The following is a 12,500-nucleotide window of genomic DNA, read 5'->3' as shown; positions in this document are numbered from 1 at the left end:
TCATTGTCTTTTATAGTATTATTTCCTACCTCGTTTGCCTCAATGTCGTTTACATATCCGGAACAAACACCCAGTTACTCACCTCTATATAGACTATCATGATTCTATCATTGGGCGTAGTCTGCGTGATAGATTAAGTTAAGAGCAGCAATTTTAGATAAAGTCCTTCAATAATGATATTTCATCATATACAAAATACAGTGATAGTGACAAGTGGCAATGTAAAAATCGCCGTTCATTTTATTGAATTTCTTTTGACGAATATATGTATCAGATGATTTTACTCAGCTAGATATGAATAAAAATTATTATGGCCATTTTTTTAAACCGCTTAAAAGGTAAAAATATTATCTTAAAAATCCAGTTTATAGATCAGGCAGCATCTAATATTGTTCTTATGTGTTTGATATACATATAAAATAGTTCTTGTTAATCAACAAATGTACATTTTCATTTAACTTTTAAAGAAAAACAGTTACAATATGTGACCCACGTTAATACAAGAAATTTCCACTCTTTCATATTTAAGTACACAATATAATTGCAAAATAAAGCTTATAAAATTTCTTCTAGATTTTGTTTTAATATCCCGCGAGAAACATGATATATTTTAACGCTGTCGCTTCTCTTATCGTTCCCAAAATTACTTGTAAATAAAATCTATAATGGAAAGAACTTATGAAAAATTGGTAAGATTGCAGCTGACAATTCGAAGGTCGCGCGCGCGTGGAAAATCCACGAAAGAGGATTGAAAAAGTCACCGTGGAAAAGCAGTCAATGAAGTTGCCGGTAAGCGAGCAAACTTTATTGTACTTCGTCTACCGAGTGGTCGAAGGGGAACTTGTTATGTCGGAAGTATTCGCCGCCGCGTGCTTGATGAGAAAAGTTTAATCTACTGGTCCGTAATGCAGTTTTGTGTCACTAGTGAAATATGAGTTGACTGGTATCGAGCTATTTTTGAATAATATTGCCGATGTTAGTCATTTCAGAGCGCGTGTATTTCAAATAGAGATGGCAAGTTATTACAAACATATATTTTTACTTTTTGATAAATTTCAAACTTTAATATATTCTCTTTTTTATTTAAATGATTATTGAAAAAATAATATGGGAAAACATTGCTTTGCGTGTATAAAGTACCGGTTCTATATCATAGTAAGTTCTTTAATCTAAAATTTAAAATTTTTTCAAAATATCTACCATATTGCTATTTTCGTTGAAAGTCGTTTTTTTTTTCGTTTCCGGAAAAGAGAAACCGCGCGATGACGTTACGAATGAAATCGCACGACAACACCAACCATCGAGCTATGCACCGCACGTCCGCAACGAATCGAGTTATGCAAATTCGGGTACGCGTAACTCTGTATCCGTTCTCATTGGCCGGGACAAATGCACGTCGTTGATATTGTTCTCAAATCACTCGACATGCTGACGTGGGACACGGGAATGAACGCGCAGTGATAGCAGTCGACGATGATATCCCAGACTCGATGCGATTATGCCCTCTAAATGATACGATCCGATTGGGAATACATTGATTTACTATGCATATTCAGCAATACGTCTGAATCATTCGCATGATTTTGCACGGACAATACAGTATGTTTCACATACAGTGACGTCTGCCTTTATATGTTTAACTCTTTGAGCTGCCAAACGATTTCGCTGTAAAACTATCTATCGTATTTGTCATACACGCACACGCATACATTGTCCTATTAATTTTCCCGGATATATAATACAATATATATTCCTGTGTGATTGATATTTGCGGACAATTGATATTACTCAATATCACGGTTTCGTTACGGTATTGAATTTATTTAAAATTAAGGATGTGTGCGTGTATATAATTATAATAAAGAGTTATTTTCTATAATTGAAAATGATGAAAAAATGCTAGATCTACACAATGCAAGTATAGTTACGATCGAAATGCATGTCAGGAAGAAAATGACTTGTGCAACGACAGTAAGATAACGATACGACTAGTTGGCATTGACGGCCAACTAATCGGTTAATTGCTTTCTTTGCTGTTTCTGTCAACGAGATTTATATCGCCGTTTCTGTATATATAAACGTCGCAATACTTTTGCTAATTAGAATTTATAATACACCTATTTTACCGCCACTTCTTTACATGAAATAAGTAATAAAAACTTAGTGGAATACCAGTTAGTCTGTTACATTTATAGCTTGTCCATACACATGTAATGTTTTAATAATAAGTCAAATTATTCAGGGATAGCGCGGTAGAATTGTTTAAAAAAATATACATAAACTTATTAAAACTATGTTGCAATTAAAATGCAAGTGTAACATTGACATGCTAGTAGTTTTATGTAAATATGAGGCAAGTCTAGCATACGAATAATGTAATAAATCTTACGCAGAAAACTCGTTTGTCAGCGTTCTGCTTTTACTAAATATATACATGCATTTAAGCTACATACTATACTAGGTCTCAGCTTTTATCCGTGATTCAATTCTGAGATGGTTTGTCCTTTTCACGCGTAAACTTTTTCCAACCTATATATAGTAAATAAAAACGGCATACTAACACAATCGCGATTTTTTTTTCGCTTTGATATGGAATTTTTTTTCCAACGTGCACAGAACAAAAATTACAGATTAGAATTTAATTTAAAAAAATACATCTATAAATTTATCGCATATAGCATAAATCACGATTTACGATTATACAGCATTTATGTGGAAAAATAATAATAATATTGACATTCAAATTAAAATATATAAAATAAATAAATAATGTTTCATAATTCTAGAATGATATGTGAATTTTTATTGATTTTGTTGATTTTTATTGATGCAGCATATTCGGCAATATTCATATATTTTTTTTGTAAATTTGCATTTTATTTAAATTATCAATATTAAAGATATATAAATATTTTAGTATTATGATAAATACATATTTAATTGTTGAATCTCTATATTTCTCTTTTAGCTATGTAAGAATAATAAATAAATTAAAAGTAAAAAATAATTATACAGCCAACTAGAAAAGTTAATGAAATATACATTTATGTTACATTAATTAACAACATCTCGGTGTGTTTATTATAAAAATATATTTTATTTTTTTATGTCAATAAACAAGAATTTTGCAATTTCAACATGTGTAATTTACGACAATTGTTGAAATTACATGTTATAGTTACATTTTTATAATCTTGATATATTTAATCACAATAAATATATTAAGAATATTATATATATAATGTACATTAACTGACACACTGTATAATTTTACAATTTCACTTTAAATATTTTAGAGTAAAAGCTTAGATTCTCAGGCTGCAGAACTAGCAGCACTAGCAGCTCCAGCGGATGCTGGATCACCACCAAGGCCTCTTCCTCCTAAATTGCCGAAAAGACGTCTTCCAAAAAAGCCTGGTCTAAGATAATCGGTGTTAGGCACAACTCTCGATACAAGAGCGTTTGTAACAGCGTCTGCAGCTCCATTTAAAATTGCCGGATTCGTAAGACCTGGTTGTATTCCTCCATTGAAAAAACGATGCAGTATACCATTATGGGGCAAAATACCTAGTTCGCCTAAGCCAGTATGAAAGTTTTCGAAGTACGATTTGAGACCGTCGAGAGCAGTAGCCGCTGATAAGCCAAAACGATTAGAAAACTCGCCAATTCTGGGTATGTCTAGGAGATTTATAAAATTGGGAATATTTTCATGTTGAAACCATCCTTGTGGTATCACTCCTGCTTGTATCATCTGTGTAATGATTATACAAAATGCAAAATATTTTTAAATAGAATATCGATATCAGAAGTGTAATATATACATACATTGGAAGAAACAAGCGCCAAGAAGATCACAGACAAGATGCGCCTTTGTACCATGGTGATTATTCGCAAATAACGCTTTAGCACAACAAACTGAACCACTTTAATACTTGTGCTAAATAATTGCTCTCGTTCGAATCTGTGTTCTTTTATACTCACAGTGATCGCATATTTCCTCGTACGAATAATATCTATCATTCACGAAGTGGATAGTATAATATCCAAGGTTCCCGACGTATCTTTAAACATTGATATGTCTCGTCTCTGCATTCATCGGTTTTCGGCTCTTCGCACGACTTTGATTGCAATGCAGACACGATAACGTAAGCAAGAATGCTTACAATCGAAGCGCGACGATCACACGTTTCGGCGTATCCTTGAAGAAATTATCCATGTAAGCAAAATATAATATTCTTTTGATATTATATAATATAATACCAGAAATAAAATTTAAATAAATTAGTAAGTAAAAAACATATACGAAACAGCAAAATAAAATTAATTCTTAAATAAAATTAAAAAATACATATTCAGTAATAAACTTTGTAACAACAATAATATATTTATTAGTTGCTTTGAAAGAATGCATGGAATTAAGAGACAATAGCAATTTATTCAATAAAAAACATGTGTTTATATATATACATATATTGCTGATCATTATAATATGACAAATTTTCGAAATAATTCGTCTATTTTAGCAAATAAACAGACGATGGAGTGAAATATATGTATTGTATATACATCAATGTGTGTGCGGTTGTCAGCCTCCCAGTGCGTATAGTATTTGGGGGCGCTCGGCTGTTGTAAGTTTTAATTAGACAAAATTGATTATCTGTGGTGATGTGAGCACACAGTGAACGCATAGCACACAAATCACTGCGCCCAAAGGGACATTCTTCTCTCCTTTCGTTGAATTCTAAATGGAAAACAATGAGAAATATCATGCACAGGTGCTTTTATGCAAACGCAGCCTTCCATCATATATAATTATGAGGCTAATTGCTATTCAATAACGAGACTGCCATTTTATTTTAATAAAGTGGATAATTACGGATTAAAATTCAATTCGCCTTTTAAAAAATTTTTAAATATATATTGCTATATTATCAATATATTTGAATTAAAATGCAAGAATTATGACTACATCGTCCACATATATTATCATCTCAAAGAGGACTCTTCTGCGCTTAAAGAAGCATAGTTTCATGCAACAAGTAGTATAAATTCTTAAAAACAGATCATGTAAATTGAAATCTTTGTGATGCCGTATCGCAAAATAGGAATGAGATGTGCGATTAAACATGCGGAGAACATTAATAACAGCAAAATTAGTAACAAAATTTTTAATATATGTAATAAGCGCGACATTGATTCTTTGATCTTTAGAGATTCTTAAGACTCTTAACTGTTTCTAATTTATACTAGATTTTAGATAATTATAACATAATACTTTTCAAATAAACAAGTTCTTTTTAGTGATGTATATTACACTGATGGGTATTTATGTAACGCTAATGAAACTTCCTATAAGAACAATAGCTACAATGACTAGTATATTATTTGTTAATAAGTAGATTCAAAATTTTATTGTTGCCAATGTGCGCATAGAGCACATTATATCTATAGAAAAAAGATGGAAACATATGCTGGGTGAATTGCAAAATCGGACTTATTGTTAGCAACATTTGTGAGACACATAAGACAAACTCAGTACTCTTGTCGACTTTGCTTTATGTTGATTTTTTTAAATATCAGACAATGTAAACGGTATTTGAACTTGATATAATGTACTCTGAGAGAGAGAGAGATACTATACTCTGCATAAAACTTGCACATTTCTCGAGAAAATTAATATAATAAAATCGTAATAACTATTATACATATATATATGAAATACAATAAAATCTAAAACACAATATTGCACTGATTAAATCCTTTATTTTCTTTATCTTTTTTTTTTGTTTTTACAATTGCAATCCAAGCTCTAAAGCTAAAGCATTGATAAACCACCACCAAGTAAAGCTAATAAGATCAGATATCATTTAATTATAGAAGCAAACATTATATTGTAAAAATTTTCAATTAATAATTATAAACTTTTCACATATTTTAATATTTTTCTATTTTAATATTTGTAAGCTTATGTTGATTGTAAATTAAATGCAGCTTAAATTGAAAGGAAGCTGGATACATCTTGTATTTCTTGAGTTGATGGCACGTTCATTCTTCCCTATTTCCAAAAGATAAGTCTTGATCATCGGTGCATTTTTTATTGTAAATGTATATAGATATATTTGGATATTGTCTTATCTAAGATTTCACTTGACGATATTTTTGACATTTCAAATGCATCTACACTTTTTTTACCTTTATTTTCACTACTTCTTTCTGCTGCTGCTGATGATGATGATGATAATGAATCACTATCCTGAGAATCTTTAACTGCTTTATCTTTAGCACCTACAGCTACTTTACCTTTAGTATCTACAGCTACTTTACCTTTAGCACCTACACTGTCTCTGGGTAACAGAAGCAGCATTATACAGGAAAGTAAAATCTAAAATTTCAGAGAAATCGAAGCCTTAGTCTTTCAATGTTATTTGCATTATAGAAAATATGTAACAGTTAAATGCAAATAATGACTAAATAAAACTTACGATATATTTCATATTAGCCATTTTAAGCGATTTTTTCTGATTTTTCACGATCATCTTTTATTTCAATGTTATTTTTAAAAATTCAAGCGTAGTTGTAGATTAATATGATGAACGCACTTTTTCTCGTTTAGAAATAATGTTATGCGTAGCAGATATGCTAACAAAACTGCTGACTCAGAAATGAAACGAGAAGGACAATTACTGGATACCGTATGCTGTTACTACCAAGTGTAACAAGTATATTATGGTATATATCGCGTTATCATGCTAACTATTACGTTATTTTCTGCAAGTAAAATAAAGAATATTTTAATTGTCGAATATCTAAAAGAGGAAATTATTCTCATGAGTCATCAAAGCGATAGACAATTTTTTCTAGAAAGTAATGAAAATATATATGTATATATCTGTATATATTATATGTATTATATGTATATATATATCTATAAAGGATCTGAATTTTTATTGTATGTCATAGTCTTGCTTTGCATGACCGGAATGGAAAACAATGAGAAATATTACGCACAGATGCTTTTGTTCAAACACATCCTTCCATTATATATATATATAATTATGACGCTGATTGTGCTATTCAATATATTTATTCTCATGAGTCATCAAAGCGATAGACAATTTTTTATTGCCTCATATATTCGCAAAAAGAAATAAATTTATAATTTATATAGCAAACAAAATATATTTTACATACATTTATTTCATGTATATATATATTTTGTTATAACTTTATTTATATATATGATTACGACTTACTGCTTTATTCTTTTAACTTAAAGTATTTATAAGCAACATTTCTAGAAAGTAATGAAAATATATATGTATATATCTGTATATATTATATGTATTATATGTATATATATATCTATAAAGGATCTGAATTTTTATTGTATGTCATAGTCTTGCTTTGCATGACCGGAATGGAAAACAATGAGAAATATTACGCACAGATGCTTTTGTTCAAACACATCCTTCCATTATATATATATATAATTATGACGCTGATTGTGCTATTCAATATATGACGCAAGACTCCCATTTTATTTTAATAAAGTGGATAATTATGAAGTAAAATTTAATTCGTTGTTTTAAAAAATTTTTAGATATATTGCTTTATTATCAATATATCCGAATTGGAAAATGTAGAGAGAAAAAAAGAGAGAGAAAGAAAAAAAACAAAACGAAAAAATAGAAAACAACACAAAACAAGTAAATTAAAAAAAATAAAATTGCAAAAGGTAATGCATAAAGAAGTAAGCAACGTGAAATAAAGACATTGATTAAAATTATCATCAATATTATTGATAAATATATTGATAATATTCAAATGATTTAAAAATACTTCTTTTAGTAAATTAAGAAATAAGTCTCAACAGATTTATCAATCACGTGTATAAATATGACGTAGATATAAAAACTTAAAAGACATACTTCGAGACACACTTAGTATTTAATGCTAAAAACAATAAAAAATACAGAATAACAATTTTGACAATTGTACTTTTTTCTCTCTCTTTCTCTCAGAAGCGCTAATAAATAATGGAATATTGCTCGCTGTTCAATTTGAACATAATTACTTTCCAACAATTTTGATAGATATATAAATATTGCGGATTGGAAAAAAATCCATGTTGCACAATCGTAATTTTTTGATATATCGCTAAAAGCAAAGCGCGTAAAGCTAACAAGCGAATCCGTAGTTCATATCGACGTATTTTTCTCAGTGAGCATGCACGCTCACAGACAACACGAGCCCTGCGCGGAGGTAACAATGAAATACAATTAACCAGACAATTTTACACGGGTGCGGAGAAAAACAGGAGAGGCATTTCCCGCTGGTAATCCTGATAATGGCATAACGCAACCGGGGGCTCGGATGCACTTTGCTCTAATGCACTCAGCATCGCGACCGCCAACAATGCGCAGAAATGAAACGCTTGAAAATAATATCTCATTGTAGGATATCGCCGGAAATTCTGTCGGACGATAATGACGAGAATGTTAAAACTCGTATATACTTATATTATGTTTTTATATTTCCAGTTCCTGTGCGTTTCTCCAGTCCAATGGTTAATTATTTCTAATTGAAAAGAAACGTACAAGTATCAAAAAAAAAAATGCATAATAATCGAAAGCACACACGCATATTATTGCAAAGTCATGAAACGTACACGCTTTTTGTATCTCGCATTCTTAACAAGGAATGCGGACGTTTGAGTATTCAGGAAGGCATATTAGAAATCCGAATGCAAGATACGACGCGTGCGGTAGAAATGGCTGCATGCTCAACTCACAATCGGCGGATTGCATGCTCTTTCGAGAAATAAAATCTTTTGCGAGATAACGACGTATCGCAGTCACGAAAGAGGATGCCAGCGTTTGAGGCGTTCGTGAGTTCTCCTGCGAGAAAGAGACCAGCGTTCCCGATAAGGCTATCAACATTTTGCGATCGTGGGCAAGATAATCCCGACAACGTAGACGCAACGTCAAACGAAAGCGCCAGTGCGAATTCGGATTTATTCGTTTACACCTCGTTAAAAGGATCGTTCCGCAACACGCAAACAATGGCGTAAAGGATCACGTCGACTCCGCTATCGAAGATTCCCGGAAGTAAAAGGTAGAAGAGGAAAAGTGCGATAGCGAAATGCAATTAACCTAATTTCTTCAGTGCAATGATTTAATCTTGACAGTCTTACTGTAATTACATCAGTTATTAAATCTGACTTTAACTTTTCTTAATTAAATTTACGTTGCACATTTCGATATCTACAAGCCATTCTTGATCGAGATTCATTACAAATAAAGATGAAAAATTTCAAAGGCAAAAATGCATGTATATTATTATACTAATTCAGATATCTTTTACGGAGAGTAATTAATTAATCGCCCGATTTGTGTTATCTAGTGCCAAGATACGCCAAATTGTGTTAATTAGCGTTAAAGATATCAAGACTTAATCTTGACGGTAATATTAACTTTGACTGTACTATTATATCAAGTGCCCTTCGAAGAGCGGCTTATATTCGTCGAGAGACTCTTTTAACGCTTGCCCTTGCGCTACGCCATTGCGAGAGACCTAGGAAGAATCAAGGAGGATTCCCTAATCTGACGGCAAAGGGACGCCAGACGAAGATTAATGGTCCCATGATACTGGATCTCACCAAGCTATAGCTTCTTCGTATAATTTGTACGAAACTTGCGATCCTTTCTAAGTGAGGAAAATATCTCGCGTATTGGAATATTATAAATTGCTTTTACAACGCACTAAATATAATTCGGCGATTTTTTGAGTGACAACTCTTTGTGAGACACGTCGAAATATTTATGCATAGAGTTTTAATTGTGTTAAGCATTTTATTGTATGACATTTTTTTCTTATTATTTAGTTATAAAGATTATCGCAGACTTTTCCACAAAATTCGTAAATTTTTTTTAGTTCTTTTTTTTTAGTTTTTTTAGTTGAATTTCTTTTTTTATGCCAGCACACAAAATTCACACAAGGTATATTGGACGTCCTCTGTCTCTGGAAAACTGAAACCAAATGCCATTCTTGAAAAGAATGGCAGCAATTTGAACATCAAAGTGTCGATAGGTGTAGAGTTATTTCATAGATCGAAATTTTATCTTTAAAAAGAAAGAGATTTAACAGGCAAAGAATTGAACTTCAGAACTACAAATAACAAAGTTGTATTTCTGGTTAATTATAAACTTAAATTATTTCGTAACAGTTGTGAATTCGTTGAAATAAGTAGGCTTAACAAAATATGGTTTTGTAGAATATTTTATACTCTATAGTCATTCTTCATAATTCCACACGCTCTATGGACACGATCATTTCACTCTCATCTTATCGATCTGAAGAGGTCGAGCATTGGTTTTCCATCTATTCTCGTTACGATCGCGCCCGTCTTCCTACCATTCGCGTAATCTGCTTTTCGCATACAAATCGCGTCGTCCGAGGCCATTATCAAACGGTTATCAATTTTGAATTTGATCTTTGTGACGCGCGCGGCAGACTTGCTCGACGGACGATTTATGATCCATCGAGGAAAAACTGCGACCTTCGCGTAAATTCGCGCAAATTGCTTTTATTACGAGATAAATGCAGACTCCGATGATTGAATCGTCGATTATAAATGGAAGATGGAATGAGACACTCATGTTTCTACGTGTCATCTTACATAATAATTATATAATTTTAAGTAAAGATATTTCTAAATATGCATGTGGATTAAAAATAAATAATAGATAGCGTGCAATCCCATTATCTAACGTTGTGTCATTTTGGAATGATAAAACGTAACATTGCGGACGAGCGATTGCGTCGAGAATACATGTAGCAAATAAAACGTGCCGCATCGTGCCTATCATCGTCATCAGTGTAGCTAATGGCCTGCATTTAACTGCTATTTAACTGACCTTATCATTTGATTGTTATACGCTATCATAGCCATTATATATTGCCAACAATTGTAGGCGATTATCTTTTGCCCGGAAGCTCGAAATGTGCGACAATAATCTAAACCAATTCAAAGATAACGGCAAAACAATACCGAGAACACGTGGCCATTATGGCGAAATCGCCGATAAATTTCGCGGCCGCTCTTGAGATATGTTGCAGGTAACCCTTGTGTATGTGTGAGTCGCGATAAGAGATAAACGTTTAATGAAGGGGCATTGAAGTCAACACGGAGCATTGCCAAAAGTATCTCAGAATGCAACATCGGGCTTATTTTGTGGATTGCATTAATTAAAGATGGAAGCGAGCGAGAGAAAAATAATAGTATTATTTTCTTTTAAATTTTTAAAGAAAAAACAATATTTTTTAGAAATCTTTAATCTTAGGCTCATTTTTATATTCATTTTTAAATTTTTACTTCTACTGTAATGAATTGCGAGTCACTTACATAATTTACGTTCGTGTGATTTGCGTGTAATCTGCGTTATATGAATATGAATACGACCGTTGAAATCACGGTTCCATTAAGCGTAGCGTATAAAGTTTCCTTCATTTTACGATAATTCTCCATGCGCAATGATCCCAATCATCAGTTTCAAAATTATACACTGACAATGGGTAACATCGTGATCGCTCGGCCGTATATAATGGCACCATTATATTTCACGGCGATAAATCTATAACCTCTGGATACCGTCCAAAAGTTTTCTTACGCGAAAGCTCGGTGGAATCGCGCGAAATTCCAAAAGACGTCTCTGTTCGACAATCTCCGGTGGTTTTTCCCCTCATGGGATTGAGTCACGCCCATTCTTTACGCTCCCCTTTCTATGTGGAAAGCGCTCCAAAAATTAAATCGCGAGATTCATTCTTCATTCAGCGTATTCATCTCTCTTTAGAAGAGACTCAAATGTAGTAGTCTAGAGTTAACTTTAATAAGACATCATTTTTTTTATGAAAGAAGCAATAAAATGAATTATTTAAATTCTTTGACGTTAAGTATTTACGTATATTTTTTTTCGATTGTGTTTTATGATATATGAATAATAAGGATCTCTAAATAGAGAAATTTGACAAAGTAAAATTTCATAAATCTACAAATGCAAAAGTTTGCAGACCTTGGAGAATTTAGAAACTCACATTAAGCATTTTAACATAAGAATAAAAAATTTTGAATATAAAGAATTTAATCCGTAAATGCAAAAGATATAAAAGCGAGCAAGCATATATATCTTAAAATTAATTACCATCTTTTTATGAACCGTTACTTCAAGTTTTAAATAAACTATATATTTTCTCATCTTCCAACATTTTATAACAAATGTTGAACAGTAACGTGAAATTTTCTTGGTGCCTGTTGTGGCCGTCATATGCCTAAAGATAAGAAATTCCTCTCGCGTGTCTGACCACCACAGACATTTTTCACTGTCTCTCGATGCGTTTGACCGCACTCAAAGTTCTCCACGACGTCCATAGAGGAGTGTAATTCTCCTGCCGTGCTGTCGATGCGAGTGCACCGAGAAATTATTTCTCCGGGATGAGGGTTG

At 32.2% G+C, this 12,500-nt stretch overlaps 2 protein-coding genes across 2 annotated transcripts; both read right to left on the bottom strand.

Annotated features, from left to right (window-relative positions):
* Window positions 1-3,077: 3,077 nt before the first annotated feature.
* On the bottom strand, window positions 3,078-3,970 carry LOC115236602. The gene is made up of 2 exons (XM_029809150.1): window positions 3,826-3,970; window positions 3,078-3,751 (listed from the first exon to the last, which is right to left on the bottom strand). Exons 1-2 carry the CDS (start codon window positions 3,877-3,879, stop codon window positions 3,314-3,316), a joined length of 492 nt encoding a protein of 163 aa, XP_029665010.1. The 5' UTR covers window positions 3,880-3,970; the 3' UTR covers window positions 3,078-3,313.
* Window positions 3,971-5,746: 1,776 nt separating this feature from the next.
* On the bottom strand, window positions 5,747-6,719 carry LOC115236589. The gene is made up of 3 exons (XM_029809126.1): window positions 6,483-6,719; window positions 6,193-6,382; window positions 5,747-6,055 (listed from the first exon to the last, which is right to left on the bottom strand). The coding sequence occupies exons 1-3, from the start codon at window positions 6,534-6,536 to the stop codon at window positions 5,982-5,984; spliced, it is 318 nt and encodes a 105-aa protein (XP_029664986.1). The 5' UTR covers window positions 6,537-6,719; the 3' UTR covers window positions 5,747-5,981.
* Between the last annotated feature and the right edge of the window lie 5,781 nt (window positions 6,720-12,500).

Source organism: Formica exsecta, unplaced genomic scaffold (assembly GCF_003651465.1).
Source record: "Formica exsecta isolate Colony F162 unplaced genomic scaffold, ASM365146v1 scaffold111, whole genome shotgun sequence".
In the NCBI taxonomy this organism is placed as follows: Eukaryota; Metazoa; Arthropoda; class Insecta; order Hymenoptera; family Formicidae; genus Formica; species Formica exsecta.
This window is presented reverse-complemented; position numbering and strand designations above follow the sequence as displayed.